Here is an 18,511-nt window from a genome sequence, read left to right as displayed (position 1 = left end):
CTGACATCAGCTCTTCAAAAAATCAATGTAATGAAGGAAAAAAGTAGTAATTCCACACAAAAACCTGCACACAGATGTTTATAGCAGTTTTATTCACAATTGCAAAACTTGTAAGCAACCAAGATGTCCTTCAGTAGGTGAAAGGATAAATAAACTGTCATACATCCAGACAAAGGAATATTATTCAGTGCTAAAAAGAGATGACCTAGCATGCCATAAAAAGACATGCAGGAGGAAACTTAAATGCATATTAGTAAGTGAAAGAAGCAAATCTGAAAAGGCTACATACTGTATGATTCCAACTATTTGTCGTTCTGGAAAAAGCAAAACTATGGAGACAGTAAAAACATCAATAATTGTCTGGGTTTGAGGGATAGGGTGGAGTAATAGGAGGAGCAAAAAGGATTTTTAGCACAGTGAAAATACTCTGTATGACACTGCAATGATGGATGCCTGTCCTTATACATTTGTCAAAACTCACAGAATGTACAACAGCAAAAGCGAGCCATAATGTAAACTGTGGACTTTGGGTGATGATGATGTGTCAATGTAGGTTCATCAGTTGTAACAAATGTACCACACTGCTGGGGGATGTGGATAATGGGGAAGCTGTGCATGTGTGGGGGCAGGGCACATATGGGAAAGCTCTGTATCTCCCCCTCAATTTTGCCGTGAACCTAAAACTGCTCTAAAAAAATAAAGGCTTAATAAATAAGTTAAAAAAAAAAAAGAGTAGAAGGGCTGACTCAGATGAAAAGAGAAAAAGACATAACCAAACAAAATTCAGGTAGAAAGGGTAAGAGTGTTCATTAGGGTGTTCTTTAAACTTTTCTGTATGTTTGAAAATTTTTGTAATAAAAAGTTCTAAAAATTTTCTTACAGTAGCTAAAAAGTTATATATAATTTCAGCGTAGGCCTCTCCTCAAAGTTCTGACTCACGGCTCGCTCTTTCCTCATCACCCTCAGCTGATGGCATTACCACACACACAACTGAAAACCGAAGCAGCTCGACGAGGACTTCCTCATCCTTCCCCGAACGAATTTGTGAGCATGAATGCATGTGTACTGTACTCATATCCTCTGCCTCTACTTCTCGTAGCACCTTGTATTAGTGTTCAAAATACACATTCCAAGGGGAGGATTATACTTCTCCACTCCATTGACGTCAGCCTGCGCCATGAGACTTGCAGTGTCCCTCCCTTCTGGAGAATTATACATCTGTGCCCTCGTAAGTGTGAGTTGGTCAGCAACCCTATTTCCAAATAAGGTCAGATTGTGAGGTGAGGTCACATTCAACATATCATTTTAGGGGATACAATTCAAGCCCTACCACCTTCCATTAGTTAGCGGACCATTCCCACTACCACACAAACATGGTCTAGTATCGGACTGTCTAAACCAAAACAAAAAACACAACAAAATTCACAATCCTTGGATCTTATATTACCCTCCAGCTTCCATGCCTTTATTTTCCCTCTTCATAGAAAAAGTGCTTGGAAGAGTTTTCTACAATATCGGGGTTGATGTCTTTATTTCCCATTCTTTCCTCACCCTTCAATTGAACTTTTGTGCCCCCACCCCATTAACCTTCTGTATTATTGTTTTAAAATTGGGGTATAAATTCCATACAGTAATACAGACAGTGAAATGAACAGATCTTCACTGTTACAGTTTGATGAATTTTGATAAATGCACATATCCATGTTACCCACACCTCTATCAAGATATAAAACATGTCCATCACCTAAGAAAGTTTTTTATGGCCTTCACAGTCAATCCCTATCCTTCCCTCAAGGCAAGATCATGTCTTTCGCTATAAATTAGTCTCACCTGTTTTAGCATTTCACATGTCTCTAACTTCACTCAGCATAACGATTCTGAGATTCATTCATATAGTTCATTTCTTTGTATAGTTGAGTAATAGTCCACAGTATGGATATACCACAATTTGTCTATCCATTCATCCTTTGATGGGTGTTTCCAGTTTTAGGTTATTTTGAATTAAGCTGCTATGAATATTCTTGTCCAAGTCTGTGTACATATATGCTTTCATTTCTGTTGGATAAGCACCTAAAAGTGGAATTACTGGGCTGTGGGGTAGGTATACATTTAACTTTATAATAAACTGCCAAACAGTTTCCTAAAGTGGTTCTTTTATGTCATTCTCCCACTAGCAATGAATGAGCATTCTAGCTGCTCAAAATGCTTGTTTACATATGATATTATCAGTCTTTTTAATTTTAGCCATTCTGTTAAGTATGTAAAGGTATCTCAGTGAGATTTTAATTTGCATTTCTTTGATGTTGAGCATCTTTGTGTGTGATTATTGGCCATACTATGTCTTCACTTTGTGAAATATCTGTTTAAACCTCAAGTTCAGGGGGCCAACCCAGTGGCACAGGCGTTAAGTGCACATGTTCTGCTTCGGTGGCCCGGGGTTCGCTGGTTTGGATCCTGGGTGCGGACATGGCACTGCTTGGCAAGCCATGCTGTGGTAGGTGTCCCACATATAAAGTAGAGGCAGATGGGCACAGATGTTAGCTCAGGGCCCGTCTTCCTCAGCAAAAAAGAGTAGGATTGGCAGCAGGTGTTAGCTCAGGGCTAATCTTCCTCAAAAAAAAAACCCCAAAAACTTATGTTCATTTTTAAAGTGACTCTTTAAAAATTATTGAGTTGTAGGAGTTCTTTAAATATTCTGAATTTAAGTCCTTTTCAGATGTATGTATCTGGAGTATTTTTTCTGTTCTGCTTATTCGTTTTTTAATATTGTCTTATGATGAACAGTTTTTAATTTTGATGAATTTTATCAATTTTTAAAAATTGTATAGTTCATTACTTCACTACCTCTGCATGGCTCACAGAGTTTAACATGTGCTGTGTTCTCTAAGTGGTTAGCCTGTAAAGTGATTCCTTCCCCCGCCCCCCCCCATCTGAATGGCAATTTTGTTGTTGTTCTTAAATTGTTATAGAGCCATAATCCAAAACAGTGGTTCAAAATTTAACAGCATATTCATCACTTTTGAAATTGTTAACGATAAGATTGCTGGGCTCCACTCCTACAGAACGATTTTGTTTCTTACGTTCTGTGGTGCAGGCAAGTTTGGGAATCCCTGATCTACAAGTCCTTAACGCTTGGCCAAACCTAAGGTTTTTCTCAAACAGAGGGCAGGACAATGTTAATAGAAATGACCTGTGGCATTTTCATTTCAGCCTGCTGTTACCACCAGTGCCTTTTAGCGTCCTTTGAAATAGTTAATTAGAAAGCACTGGGGGATGGGGGCAAGAGCTGGCGGAATTTACTAAATAGATTCTGTTGTAAGAAGGCATAAGGATACAATATTTCAGAACAGGAACCAATTGCACGGTCTGCGTGCTTCCCAGCTGCTAGGTCTTGCTTTTCTTCTGCAAGAGAAAATTGCAACAAGTCTTCAAGAAAGTTTCCTTTTAAGTAAGTTGGTTTTCCTAATGGTTTTGCGAATGAACCCTCACTTGGGTGGCAATTAAATATGAAACTTCTCATTGGGTATTTTCGAGACCGCCACGGGGAATCAGCTGCCAGTTTACTGCAATGTGAAAAACTGCACGAGATTCTGGGATAGGAATCAAAATGCTAATTTAAAAGGTCGAGTGAAGCTGCGGCTCACGTTTTCGCGTGCCTGCGCTCTGTGGGGCAGAACAAAGACCCAGCCAGGGGAGGCAGAGGCTGAGACTCAACCCAAATCTGTTTTCCTGAGAGAATTTTGGAATCATGCCTGAAATGCCGGAGGACATGGAACAGGTAAGAGCTAACTATTCAAGAAATAAAGTATTCTGGAGTTGGAGTTGCTTTAAAAGCATCCCACTAAACATTTGGTAAAAGCCGGAGGGCTGTGTAAAAAAAAATAGAAAAGATGTCATTCATTTCCTTAAAACACAGAACCTTAGGACATGCAAGAATAAACCGACTTTAATTACTGACCCTGAGAACCAGGTTACGGAGAGCTCAGCTAAGTCTCATTAAGTGACAAAAATAAAATGCAAAACAGAACAGCAGTTTCGTTTACCAGATTATATGCAATGATGCAAGCGAAGTTTCTCTATAAATGAGGATTTTATCCATAGTTGTGTTCTCCAGCCTTTCTTTGTCTTGGCATGAATTGAATCTGCTAATGTAACTTTTAGCTCCAGGTTGCTCTCTTTAATCTTACAGTCTTAGCCACCACACGAACTTGGATATTGTCTGTATAACGGTGGCGTTTTTATTCACGTAGAAACTTTCATCTCTAAAGAGAATGATTAAAAGTCATAACACGAACATATGCCCCTAGAACCATCCCCCAGTTTTACCTGGCAAGTATCGAACCAGCGTCTCAAATGTGGGCAAGTAAACTCTTTTGTTCCTCACCCTAGACAAGGCTGCTGTGAGAAGCAAAATGCTAATCGCATGTGCATATCCTTGAATTTTCTTCACGTTGAACACTTAATTTTTTTTCTTCAGAAAGATTAGATTGTATCACACCTTGCAACTAGAAACTTAAAAAAAAAAAATTCCCAGTTTTCAAAGGGGCGAGGATTAAGAGGATCTCGAATCTGCTTCCCCGAATCCACAAATGCCTATTCTTTGTTTCCTGATGATGCACGTTCAGTGCTGGGACAGTCCTTTCAACGACTTCGTAAATAATGCTAGACCGATTAACAGTAACAGCCTGGATTAAAACAAAAATCGAAGTGAGGGGCCTCAGGGTCTCTTCCGTTTCTGTTCCAAAGAAACTTTCTATTTACACAAAGAAGGAAATGAGTTTTTGTTGGGGATTGGGTAGAAAGGAAAGTCACGGTTCTCAGACGTGGAAAAACTTTTTTAAAAGGCTGCCTGTTCTTTAGCTGTAAGATTAAACCAAAAAGGATTAGGAAAATAAAGCCTTTTAGAAAGAACCAAGCAGTAGTTTCGTCTGTGGGCGACTTGGAGGTCTTGGTATTCTGTGTCTGGCAAGGACCCTCACTTCGGTGAAAAGTTGGCGAACCCTACAAGGTCTATGCTGGAGTTTTTTTCTGAGTAAATTTCATAGGCATCCCGGCTGGCGTGGGACTTAAGAGGTTTTGAACTGGAAGGGAAATCACTTGCGTGCTAGGGCAGGCTCAACACTTAGGGCTGTTTCTGATTTGTCACTTAAATCGCGTTACAGGCGGCAGAAGGTCCAGCAGTCCTCTCTCCCCTTGGTTCCTTCTTTAATTTTCGGTGGTTGCAGAGGAGGGGCGCTTGTATCCCAGCTCTGCAGCCCTAAGGCTGTGCTTCTCTAAGGGTGCCCTAAACTCTTGGTAAATCTAGTAACTCTGGAGTCCCAGGCTGGAATACCACAGATCCTCGTTCTGTAGTTATTGGGACAGTCCGAGAGTCTGCATTTCGAAGAGGCACCCAAAAAATTCATCCCTCCCACCTTTTTTAACTAAGTAAAAAATAGTTTGACATCTTTGGAATTTCACACGTACTGTTTTTTTTAGCATCCCAGAAAGACAAATGAGTTCTTGAGGTGTTAATGACTCAGATACCAACACTTTTATTTTTATTCCATGTCTCTTTCTAAATCTCTTTAGATACTGTATGTCCACTGTGCTTCCTCCCTCTCGCCTCCCTGCCCATGACTTTAAAATATTTTATCCCACTTTATATATTCCATGCCCAGTTGATTCTCATGCACACTGCTCACAGTCTGCAAAATGGAAACTCCAGGCAATCCGATTCAAGCCTTCCCTACTCAAGAAGGAAAAAAGCGCATACGCAAATCGCCCCAAACAAAACTCGCGCTCACCGCTTAAAACCAAGGCCTTTGTTTTGCGTAGCCCTTTAAGAATTGGCGCGTGGGCCGGGAACGTCCAGACGCTCTCGCGCCCTTCCTAGGGGGAGGGTCGGCGCAGCGTAGCCAGTCAGCGCGCGCGGCCTTGGCGGCGGAAGCCGGAAGCGGCGAGCGGGGGCTGGCCCGCACTGGGGAGGCGGGCCCAGGGCGACGCAGCCGCGGCCGCTAGCGATCTGGGCTGGAGATAGTGGCGGTCGCCGCAGCGGCGGCGCGAAGGCGGCGGGCATGGTGGGACGGGAGAAGGAGCTCGCCATCCACTTTGTTCCCGGGAACTGCCGGCTCGAAGAGGTGAAAGAATCGGCCCGGGGGTCTGGGACTCGGGGGCGCAGAGGGAGATGAGCCGCGTCTCGGGGACTCGAGTGGTTTTCCAGGCGGGGCCGCCGCCCTGATTTCGCCTCGGCGCCGCCTTTCCAGCCCCGGGAGGCGAGGGCGGTGCCGCCGAGATTGTTTACCGCCGCCGAGATTGTTTACCACCGCGAGGGCGGTGCCACCAAGTTGGCACGCGCGTCAGGGTTTTCTGTATCAGTGCTGCGGCAGGAAATGAGTAGGTCGAATTTCACTTCCGAATCTTCGGTCTCCCTGGCTAGGAACGAAGAGGGGTTTTCAGAGCTGTTGCGGTTTTAATTTTCTTAATTTCTTTTTCATTCTTTGTTCGTATCCCTCGATCTTAGCAGTTCGTATCTCTGAGAAAGAAGGGGAAAGGTGGCTTTCCAGAAATAATGACAGTATTGGAGGTGGCAGCTTATTGAACGCTTAGTTTATACAAGGCACTATGTTACGCACTTTACATGCATTATTTTAATCCTTATAACTCCGAGATCTGATTTTGCTCCATTTTACAGATGAGAAAATTGAGGTTTAGAGGGTCAGTCCTTGGCTCAAGTTCATTCAGTAAGGTTGGAGCCGGGATTCTAATACAGGTCTGTTTGACTATCGCAGGCTTTGAACCACTACGGAGGTTGCAGAAAGGAAGGGGATGATTGTCTTCGCGAGAGCCATCCCTGGCAGTCCCCTTCCTCTCCCCTCATTCTCTGTGTTCTCTGTTCCAGGCCCCCAGCGTGCATCAGTCCAGAGAGTATATCTAGCACTGGGGATTGGAAGACTGTTAATGCCCAGGCCAATATGTCTTATGGTTATACGAGAGGATATAGGAGACGGATGTTTTTGATAATGCAAAATTTTTACGCCTCCAACATGTGCTACATTTAGTGTTTTCAAGTCGCTTTGGGATTTGGGGGGTAAAGTTAGGATGGATGGGCTGTTAAACCTCCGTATTTTTCCTATGTACCCCAAACAGAACTAAATAATGTTACATATTGTTTACATTAGTGTTTATGCATACATGTATGTATATGTGCATGTATAAAGCTTAATCAGTTTTCACAGTAGGAGTTTAGTAGACTAATAGAAATGGGTTTTCCTACATTAAAAATGGTAACAACTAGGGGCCAGGCTGGTGGCTTAGTGGTTAAGTTCGCGCCCTCCGCTTCTGGGTTCACAGATCCGGATCCCATCCCACGGGCGGAGCTACGCATGGCTTACCAAGCCGCGCCGTGGCGGCACCCCACATAAAATAGAGGAAGATTGGCACAGATGTTAGGTCAGGGCCAATATTCCTCACCAAAAAAAAGGTACAACCAAAAGCTTGGCACATATTTGCTGCTCTCAAAAACTGTAAAATTAAAATTCACTCGTGAGAATGAGGGCTGTCTTATAGTTGATGTTGGAGAAAGCAAACTGTAATGGTTTCTGTTAGTAATACTGGCTCTGGGGTACAAGATGGTGACAGTAGGAGTTAGACCAGTGTCCTAGGTAGTAATGGGATTATAAAACGTTTATTAAAAGTCTAGGAATGTCTGGTGAAAGACCTGCCTCTAGGGCTATGTTGTGAGGACCAATTAAGGAAATGAATAGGGAGCTTTGCCAAATTTAAGAGGTTCTAAAAATAGCAAAGTATTATTATCCTTATCACTGAAACTTAGGAAGATCCCTCTTTAGATATTAGTAATGTTTTGCTCTTTACTTTTCCTCGGGCATTTTTAGTAGAAGTTGATGCAAGTGTGCTAAAGTAGAAGTCTCTGTCCCAGAGTCCTCTTTGGACCATTTTGAAAGAGCTGTTTATCTCTGATTACCTATACAATTTGGTATTATTTAATTACATAGCATAATAAGAGCAATAGCTCTACATTTATATGTATTTAATTTTTCAAGAATTCTTTGAGTGTCTATAAATCTGGTCACCTGAAGTTATTGAATTCTGTACATCTGAGAGTTTATATACAATAGAGTAACTTAAACTGACGTTTGAGATAACCCGTAAGATAATAAAAATTGAGAAAGTAGGCTTTTCAGGCAGACAGAATATTTTCAGCTCTTCTGTTGTGGTTTGGGCTAACTAGACAGCTTTTTATTCCTTTCTGAGTCCCTTGAGGTGTTTGGACATTCCTGTTTTGCAGGACTAAAATAATTTATAGAGTAATGGGCCAAAGTAATTTTTAGAGGAATATTTCTTTTAAAAAGAAAAAAATCAAAATAGTGCGCTTTAAAAAGCTTCAGGTAGAGTTTGGTTTATATATAGAAACTCAAAAATAGAAGAGTTATTTTTGTTTGGCATCTTTTAATTTCAGAGTGATGCACCTATTTTATTTGCCAACCACCAATAAACTTGCAATCCAAATGAGAAAAATCTTGTTTTGGCTCCTGTACTGGTGACAGAAGGTGTCAATGAGTCTAGAGGGAATTATGGGAAAAGAGGAAAAGTTCTTTAAGTAAATGAAGCTCCTTTCACTCTATTCAGACCCCTTTGTGGTAAGGATAACATGGAAAATGTTCGAGTTGTAGAGCTGTAAAGCTGGAAGACCCTTAGTCATCGCGCCCAGAGGCCTCATTTTACCAATGAGGAATTAGATGGGTAGGGATGGAGTAACTTCTCAGTACCACAGTTTGTGGCAGAGCAGATAAAACTTAATCATCATGAAACCAAATAGAAGTCCAAAGGCTTGAGACAGCTCAGTATGTATTTGGCTGACCACAGAAGGAAGAAGACCCAAGTTCTGCTCCCAACTTTTCCCCTGTTACTGTGGGCACAACCTTTAACATCTCTAGACTTCACGTTCCTCACTTTGGAAATAATATCTGCCCTGCCTAACGAGGCTATTCTTATGATCAAAGGTATGGGGTAGGTTTATGTAACAAATATACAATTGTGCAGAATCATTTCTGTTTCAGAAAATGCTTGCACTTCAGATCTCTGCTCTTTTAAAGAAAATTTTGAGCAATGACGTCTGACCACTGGGTACCATGAACTGTTTCATATTTTCTTCTAGGGACCTTACAAATTACCCCAGGGTGTAAGGATGTAAGCTTGTATTTTCTCCATACAACTGCTATCCTTTTTTTTTAAATTAAGTGTATTATAGTCCCTAAGACCCTTGCTGTGCTTTAACTTAATACTGTATTTCATCAAATCTAAGATGCTCTTGATTATAAGATCATCTGGACTCTTATTCTAAGCTGCACTAAAAAGTAAGCAACACCACCAAACTGATGCATTCATAAGATGCATCTCTATTTCATTCGTTTAACAGAGATCTTAAAATGAGGAAAAAGTGTGCCTCACAGAATCAACAAGGGACACAGATCTTAATTTATGTTTAGTAACCTTTGTAGATTGCCTAATGCTTGTTCTTTGACTTGTTTTTCTAGTTTTCCTTTTTGAGGGGGAAAGATGTTGTTTCTAGAAGGGTAAATGGCAATTTATTGGCTTGTTTGTATAAGAGAAATTTATCTTTAAGAAAGCTTTGGACTTTCCCGGAGTTCAAGGTTACAGCTCTCAAAGCGGAGTTCCCAAATCACCATCATCAGCACCACCTGGGAGCTTTCATCAGCCCTTACCCTAGACCACCTGGTCCGAAAGCCTTCCAGGTGATTCTGATCCTCGCTGAAGCCTGAGAACCAGTGACTTAAGAACTGCTGTCTATTCCTTTGCTTCTTTAGAGTGAAGTAAAAAGTGAAAAACTCAGAAGAAACCAAATCATGGCTCTCTTACAGTATTTTCCGAGGGATCTTGATGGTATTTATCCTGTGTGAATTGTTTTCTGATTGTATCTCTACTAGACTTGGGCTTGTTTTCTGCTCTTTATAATTCAGTCTTTGTATAGCTGTCTTCTTGCCAGAATTCAAAGAAAATATTTTGCAGGCTGAAATCTTTGTTTTCTGAGATCAATTGGCCTAGAGTCAAGGGTTGCCATGTAAAACCTAGATGAATTTTTCTTCACCCATTAAAATGTGTTGAAATTGGTTGAACTAAAGAAAAGATATCGTTAAGTATTAGCCTTTATACTGTCTCTGTCAGCCATTTTATTTCAGATTTTTCCTACAATAGAAATACCTGATTTAGGTGGCCTTTTCTTTTTTTTCAAATGCATAGTCTGCACAGTTATTCAGCTGACCTAAGGGCAAAGAAAGATAGGTCTGTAGTTATTGTATGCCTGTTTACAGTTTTTGACAGCTCAGAGTTAGGTGACTGTAACAACATTGGAAATCAAAAAGCCTCAAGTTGATGAAATATAATAAAACTTTTTGTTTTTTAATAGTAAATGTTGACTCTATTCAAGAGTCTGGGAGAAAATTTGGTGTAACTGTCTTGGGAAGAAGGGGAATTTTTTAAACTATGCCTTGGAAACACAGAACTTGAAATGTTTCCTAAATAGTAGTTTCTTTCAATTTCAGTGTTTAAGGACTTTTTTCGTTTTTACGGTAGCAACATGAGTCAGTTTAAAATACTTTAGGTTTTTTTCTTTTTCTTCTATCTGTATTTATTAGTTTTAACTGGTCTTCATAGGTCAATTGAGAATTTACTCAGGAACGTTTACTAATTCGGTTAAACTTAGAAAGATTTTAGTGCTGTAAGGACCAAAATTATTTTTTCTCCACATAAATTCCTATGAAATAGGAATTCTAACTCAGCCTAGCAAAATATGTTATCTCAGTGAAATTTGGAAGAAAACATGGGATTAAAAACTGAAGACCAAAAATGTCAACTTGTAGATTTACTGACCAAATAAAATAGCAAATATTTAATCAGGCCATAAAATAAGCTTAAAACTGTGCATTTTAATAAACTGAAGAACATTATTAAAATTGCTATTTATTGCTCATTTGGACATCATTGCTCGTCAAAATAAGACTTTTCATCATTAACACAGGAAATCTAAATCTGTTAGTCTAGGTAGTTCTCTGCAGTATCGTCTTAGGTTCTTTTTCTTGGGTAAGATGATTAAAATTTTTGTGAAGTAGTTTGATTAATCTTTTTCATAACTTATGGATTGGCTTATAGATTTCGGACACGAAGTAAACTGCTTAGACTTTGAAGTATTTAGTGGACGATTATGTTGACTAATTTCGTGGAGAGAATATTTTCAAAGTGAATAATCCTTTTCTTCCCCTTTCACCCTTTAGGAGGAAGTGAACATCCCCAGCAGGCGGGTTCTGGTTACTGGTGCCACTGGGCTTCTTGGCAGAGCTGTGTACAGAGAATTTAAGCAGAATAATTGGCATGCCTTTGGCTGTGGTTATAGAAGAGCGAGGCCAAAGTTTGAGCAGGTCAATCTGTTGGACTCCGATGCGGTTCATCACATTGTTCATGACGTTCAGGTATGGTCTAGTCTGTGCGTTTCAACCCAGAGGTAAACTGCATTAAAAATTGTCTGGATGACACAGAAAATGTTCTTGCTCTCAAGGAAGTTACTATACTTAAGCTCTAACCTGTAAAGCAATAACAATAGATGGTGAACTGACTTATTTTTTTAGCATTACAAAGCATATGCAATCCTTAAAATGATTAGATTGTGACGTAAGTTGAAAAAAGACAAAAATATTAAGCATTTTATCAAAAGCTCATGTTTTTAAAGTGCTCTTCTAAGTACCACTTTCTGTGCAAATGCCTTTTTAGTGTTATCTGTAAACCTTACAACACTGCAAAATAGATATTATCATTTCCATTTTAGAGATGACAGAGGCTCAGAGAGGTTAAATAACTTGTTGGCCGTGGTCGCAGAAAAGTTAGAGAAAAATTTACGTTCTGTTGCACCTCTGATCAGATCGAGAGTCCTTTTTAAGAATATGGTCCAGTGAACACCTGCATGAGAATCACTCGGGAGACTGGTGCTTAGCCCTCCCTCCCAGAGAGTTTAAGTCGGTCCGTCTGTGGTGGAGCCCAGGAGTCTACATTTTAAGAAGCACCTCAGATTATGCACATTAAGTTTGCAGACAACTCTGAGATCATGCTGCCTCAAGCAGTTGCGAAGGAGGAAGTTTCGTATGTGGGTGTACCAGCCCTGCCTGAGTGGTCATCCCAGGCTTTACCTCTGCTCAGCTCCTCTGGGAAGTAGGTGCTGCTTGACAAAGGACCTTCTGCATTTGTCTCTTGACATCTGTCACATTATATTGAAACAGTCTCTTTACGTATCTGTCTTTTCCACAAAATTATGAAATCCTTGCTGCTCACACAGTGCTTAGCATATAAGTGGCATACAAATACTCAACTGGAAATATAATTTTTATAGATAGTTGGTTTTCTTTAAATAGTTGGTGTAAGAGATTGGAATTTTTGAATTTAATTTCAAAATACTCCTCTTCCTTTAACATAGATTTATCAAATATTAGGTCATATTAATTATATAAATGATAGCTATTTTCTCTCATCCAAATTAGGGGACGAAGCTTATTTTGATTTAGAAATACAGTTGATGATACAGAGTTTTGTCCGGTTTTGCCTAGGGACTACTAAATTACTCTTCCCGTTTCAGGGCCTGTATATATTTTTGAGGAAGTTTGAACCTTGGGAAAGGGAATTGTGACAAAATTACATTAAAAAATTACATTGATACTTTAGTGGAAAGAATGTTGATTTAACAAACATTTTTCTATACATTAATTTACTGTTGGAAAACTGTGGTTCCTCTATTTTATTCCTTTTTGGGTTAAAAATGCGTCAATGCTTCGCTTCCAGCCCCACGTCATAGTGCATTGTGCAGCAGAGAGAAGGCCCGATGTGGTGGAAAATCAGCCGGATGCTGCCTCTCGACTTAATGTGGATGCTTCTCGGAATTTAGCAAAGGAAGCAGGTAATGTGACTTTATAAAATCTTCATTAAATATTAAATGATTGCCGAGTTTGTGAAGATTAAAGGTTTATAGATCACATATAAGAGATTTGATTTTATATACGATGAATAAGCCATTAAAAATTCCAGTAAAGAGTAATGTCCTGTAATAATAGGTATTTTTCTTGCTCATTTTTTTTGTAGCTGCAATCGGAGCATTTCTAATCTACATTAGCTCAGATTATGTATTTGATGGAACAAATCCACCTTATAGGGAGGAAGACATACCAAGTCCCCTAAACCTGTATGGCAAAACCAAATTAGAAGGAGAAAAGGCCGTCCTGGAGAACAATTTAGGTAAGACAGTCTCGTTAGCCCCTCACTGTTTTGAGGATTCCTTTTTGTGATATATATGTACGTTTTTAATTTTTAAAAACAAGAAACACAAATCATTGGAGAAAAATTAGAGAACGTAGTTAATAAAAAAGAAAAATAAATTTTAGAAATCCTAAAGAATTTATGAATCCTTCTAGACTTTTTCCAGTATCAGTATGTACATAAATATCATTGTGTATAGAAAACAAATCATATAGTACAAATTTTTGTAGTCTACTTTCAAAAAACAGATTAATATCATTTCTCTTAGATTGAGGTATTCTATTTGTATGATTTTTCTTTTTTCATATGTGTGTTTCTGTGTAAATGTACTTATACATATGTATGTGCTGATTATGAGAAGTGCACCCTTCTTGAAAGAAAAAATTAATAATTGTAAAGAGTGGAAATTCTCTTACTATTATGCTACATCAGAGAGAGGGGTACCAAATGTGGTCATCTATGCAAGTATTTTTGTGCATGTTGTTTTGTAACCTGTTTCCCCCCCACACACACACTTGCATTTCAGTGCATAATGGAGCCGTCTCTCAGATACCTTTTCCATGTCAATGGCTGCATAGTACTTGATTTAATGATCCTATACACTGAAACTATTGCCTTAGACTGTACTGCATCCTTGAGAAGCATCCCCTATCATACACATCATACTCACAGGCATCTAGTTTTTCAGGATTTTTTTATTATAAATTATCCTGCAGGATCATCCTTGAATACCTGTCTGTATACAGTTGTCCAAGAAGTTAAGTTTATTTTATTTTCCTTTTTTTTCACGTATTGTTTATTTTGAGGAAGATTAGCCCTGAGCTAACATCTGCTGCCAACCTTTCTCTTTTTGCTGAGGAAAACTGGCCCTGAGCAAACATCCATGCCCATCTTCCTCTACTCTATATGTGGGATGCCCGCCACAGCGTGGCTTGACAAGCAGTGTATAGATCCACACCCAGGATCTGAACTGGTGAACCCCGGGCTGCTGAAGCAGAAATGCGAACTTAACCACTGTGCCACTGGGCTGGCCCCTACATTCTATTTTTTAATCTAGGATCCAGTTAAGGTTCTCTCATTGCATTCAGTTGTCATGTTAAGTTTTATTTTTAATGTTCATAATAATGAAGAAATTATATGTAAAAATACCCCAAATGACAGAGAAATTTAAAAATATTCAGGAACACATTTGTTAAGTGTTCCTTAATGTCATTTTGGCATCTTGCAAGTTTTCTACCTTTGTGGTGTTTAAATCCACATACTTTCATCTTACATCAAGACTTAAGAACCCATCGGCTTTAAAATACTATCTGCTTTTATTAATCTCTAGGAGCTGCTGTTTTGAGAATTCCTGTTCTGTATGGAGAAGTTGAGAAGCTTGAAGAAAGTGCCGTGACTATTATGTTTGATAAAGTGCAGTTCAGCAACAAGTCAGCGAACATGGACCACTGGCAGCAGAGGTTCCCCACCCATGTCAAAGATGTAGCCACCGTGTGTCGTCAGTTAGCCGAGAAGAGAATGCTGGTGAGAACCTGTGGAAGGATGAGTTCCTAACTTCCATTTTAGTAAAAATTCTGTGAATGAGTAAAAATCCTGTTAATGAGTGAAAGTTAAAGTGTTGTTTTTAAAACTACAAGGAGGGGCCGGCCCCATGGCTGAGTGGTTGTTTGCGTGCTCCACTTCGGCCCAGGGTTTCACTGGTTCAGATCCTGGGCAGGGACCTAGCACTGCTCATTAAGCTGTGCTGAGGCAGCATCCCACGTAGCACAACCAGAAGGACCTACAGCTAGAATATACAACTATGTACTGGGGGGCTTTGGGGAGAAGAAGGACAAAAAAAGATTGGCAACAGATGTTAGCTTAGGTGCCAGTCTTAAAAAGTAAATAAAACTACAAGGAGACCAAATAAAAGTAGTTTACAAATAGTAGGCTATATTTATGAGTAAGAAAAATATTACGCTCTTGAGTTTGAATTTATTTCCCAAATATTATAGATCCTTTCTGTTGTTCTTTCATTGCAAAATGACTGAAAACTTGTATATTTTCTTTTGGGTAACAAAATAATCTTCTGATGTCTTTTAAGAAGTTACCCTATTTAAGATCTACGTCATGCCAAAGAAGAATCTACATAGCAATTTATTATTTCAGCCCCTTTAAGACTGATTTGTAATTTTTTAAGAGATATTTGGATAGGGCTTAATTTTAAGCATTTAAAAAAGTTGGAGCTAAAATAGAATATCCATAAAAGGAAAAGTTAGAATAACTGATCTATTTTAGACTATTAATAATAGTATGACTAAAGTTTAATGCATAAAAACTTATATATTTCAAATTTGTGCTATGACAGTATTTAAAGATGTTACAGCTAATTAGCTCATCCTGAAAAATGGTTCTGTTAAGGTTTGGTTATAGCTCTTAGGATAATTAGAAATACTCATTAAATTGACCTGTGTTTCCATAAAAATCTAATCATTTTTAGGATTTCCACTAAATAAAATTAGAGCCATTTATGTTTTTATTTTTAAAAATTCTTAAGGCAAATTCTAGGAATTGCTTTTTGTGTTTAGGTGGGAATATTTCTAGGAATTTGATTTTAGATATCTTGTGGAATACATTCCAAAAGGAGGGATACATTTTAATTCCTGGGCCTTTTAAGTTAGCTTTCTTGTCAAAGCTGCCATTCTACTCAACTCAAAAAGTTGAAACTATTTTGAATCTTTTGTTTTCTCGTTAGGATCCGTCAATTAAGGGAACCTTTCATTGGTCTGGCAACGAACAGATGACTAAGTATGAAATGGCATGTGCCATTGCCGATGCCTTCAACCTCCCCAGCAGTCACTTAAGACCTGTAAGTACATGGCATTTAAAACCTCTTCACTTTTTGAAAGTCCACATCCATCGCTATAGTGTGTATTATTGGTAACATTTTTCTTGTTGCTTTGGAAGTGTTGGATAACTTCCTTTTCAGGTACTAATCAGAGTGAACTTTGCTTGTTTGTGGCAGTTTATATTGTTACTTTTCTCTAAGTTATCGTGTATAAAGAAGGCCGTGAGGATTGGTGAAGTTTATAGGAAAAGCATTGTCTTGATTGTGGCAAACTTTTTGTTTATTTTTCCAGGGATCACGGCAGACTTCTTGCACTGAAGGCAAAATGAAGTAGAGAATATAAAACCTCAATATGTGGCTTTTCATTTATTTTTTGTGTTTATTTTTCTTTAAAGATAACTGACAGTCCAGTCTTAGGAGCACTACGTCCAAGAAATGCTCAGCTTGACTGCTCCAAATTAGAGACCTTGGGCATTGGCCAGCGAACACCATTTCGAATTGGAATCAAAGAATCACTCTGGCCTTTCCTCATTGACAAGAGATGGAGACAAACGGTTTTTCATTAGTGTATGTGTGGTCTTTTTTTTTTTTGTAATCAGAAGTATAGTATGTGGCACTTTTTAAAGAAAAGGAAATAGTTTTGTATGAGTGCTCTTTAATTGTGACTCATGATCTTTCAGGTAAATGATGCTCTTGCGCTAGTGAAATGGTCTAAAGAAACTAAGGGCAATAATGCCTTGTTTCAGAAGTAACAGTTTTTCTGTTTATCATTTTGTTTGTTCTGGCTTAACTCGCTGTTTGCGTATAGTAAATTATGATTCTGAAATATTTGAGAGCCAAGTTGAAACAGATCTGCTGTAGACTTGTTTTTTGGATGAAATGCATCGTTCATTCCTATAAGCTCTACATTTTCATGACTTTTGCAACTGTTGACCCTTTTATGTTTTAAAGTGTTAAATAGTATGAAAATCATTGGTGTTCATTATTTGCTTTGCCTGAGCTCAGATCAAAATGTTTGAAGAAAGATACTTTATTTTTGCAACTTAAGTGAGGTTTTTATGCTCGAGATCTTTCGATGTGTTATGTATATTGGAACTCCTGCAGCTTCGCGCCTCCTGCTTTTGTAGCAGTGTATGGTGAGCACTTGAGAGAGGAGAGGATGTGTGTATGTGTATTTTTTTAATATATATATAAAACTGTCCTTTTCACTCCATGTCACACTAAGTGATATTTCATATGTGTGGTTATACTAATAATTGGCCTTGTAAGTCTTTTGACCATTCATGAATAATAATAATAAATACGTACTGCTGGCATGGTAAGGCTTGGTTTTCTTGTATTTATTTCTCTTTTTGAATGCAAGGATCAAATGTCTGATTGTTAGTTCTGATTTTTTAAAATTACATTCTTATGTAACAATTGAATCATACAAGAGAATATAGTTAATATATTGAGATACAAAACACAATAATAAAATGAACACTGGCGTACCTTCCACTTGAGATCTAGAATCTTAGAGATACTCATTTTTTAACTAAAAGTAAGTAGCTTTGTAATCTTGTTATGTATTTACATAGGATCTTCCTTTTGAAGAATGCAGAGTTCTGTGAATGTGTTATCTTTACTAAGTAATATTCAGGTGACCTTAGCCTCAATACTATTTTTGGTCCTTAACAAGGAAGCAGAAAAGGTAAAGTGACATGTATGACTTGGCTTCTATTCAAATCCTGGTTTCAGATTTTCTGATTTCATTTGTGGGGTATTCTTTCCTTAGATTATGATCTTATTCTCTCATTGGACAAAAATATTTGTTTCTAATTTCCCGGATTTCTTAGTTTTGAGTTTAGAGAGGATTAGATTTGGGTGATTTGGTTAAAGCAGCAATTCCCAAACCATGCTATGTTTTGTAATTAGCTAGGGAAATTTTACTGATACCTGAGCCCTGCCCTGAACCCACAGGAATAGAATTTCTGGAATTGATGCCTGTTAATCTAGTTTTAAATGTTCCCCAGGTGCTTCTAAGGTAGCCGGCCTGGCATTTGCATTTGGCAACCACCGAATTGAAGCTTCCTGGGGTTTTTTTTTGTTGCTTCATTTTGCATAGTAACAAATTCCGATTTTCAGAGTAAAAAAGCCTCTTTCTCATTCTTTTCTCAAGACCCCTGTTGTCTGTCTGTGGAAGAAACCACTGTAGATCAGATTCTGCTATGTTTGTAGAGGCACCCTGTGTGTATAAGAATACACTCAAAACATATGTGTGTGTTCATGCTCTCACTATCTCCTCTTTAATTATACACAGAGCAGCATATATGATACAGTAAATCATGTTTTTTTTCTTGAACCGTTTAAAAGTGAGTTGCAGCTATGATG

At 38.6% G+C, this 18,511-nt stretch overlaps 1 protein-coding gene across 5 annotated transcripts; it reads left to right on the top strand.

Annotated features, from left to right (window-relative positions):
• The first annotated feature begins 3,102 nt into the window (after window positions 1-3,102).
• MAT2B (methionine adenosyltransferase 2 non-catalytic beta subunit) lies at window positions 3,103-17,463 on the top strand. 5 transcript variants are annotated; one of them, XM_008538991.2, is made up of 7 exons: window positions 3,103-3,778; window positions 11,292-11,486; window positions 12,844-12,958; window positions 13,141-13,293; window positions 14,645-14,838; window positions 16,049-16,162; window positions 16,537-17,463. In XM_008538991.2, exons 1-7 carry the CDS (start codon window positions 3,749-3,751, stop codon window positions 16,705-16,707), a joined length of 972 nt encoding a protein of 323 aa, XP_008537213.2. In that variant the 5' UTR covers window positions 3,103-3,748; the 3' UTR covers window positions 16,708-17,463. The 5 variants fall into 5 exon arrangements, with proteins under 5 accessions (XP_008537213.2, XP_070425189.1, XP_070425187.1 ...); XM_070569088.1 differs by having other exon boundaries at window positions 3,330-3,778; window positions 16,434-17,463; XM_070569086.1 differs by lacking the exon at window positions 3,103-3,778 and adding an exon at window positions 5,670-6,119.
• The last annotated feature ends 1,048 nt before the right edge of the window (window positions 17,464-18,511 follow it).

This window comes from Equus przewalskii, chromosome 13 (assembly GCF_037783145.1).
Source record: "Equus przewalskii isolate Varuska chromosome 13, EquPr2, whole genome shotgun sequence".
In the NCBI taxonomy this organism is placed as follows: Eukaryota; Metazoa; Chordata; class Mammalia; order Perissodactyla; family Equidae; genus Equus; species Equus przewalskii.
Note: the sequence above shows the minus strand (reverse complement) of the source record. Positions and strands in the feature narration are given on the sequence as shown.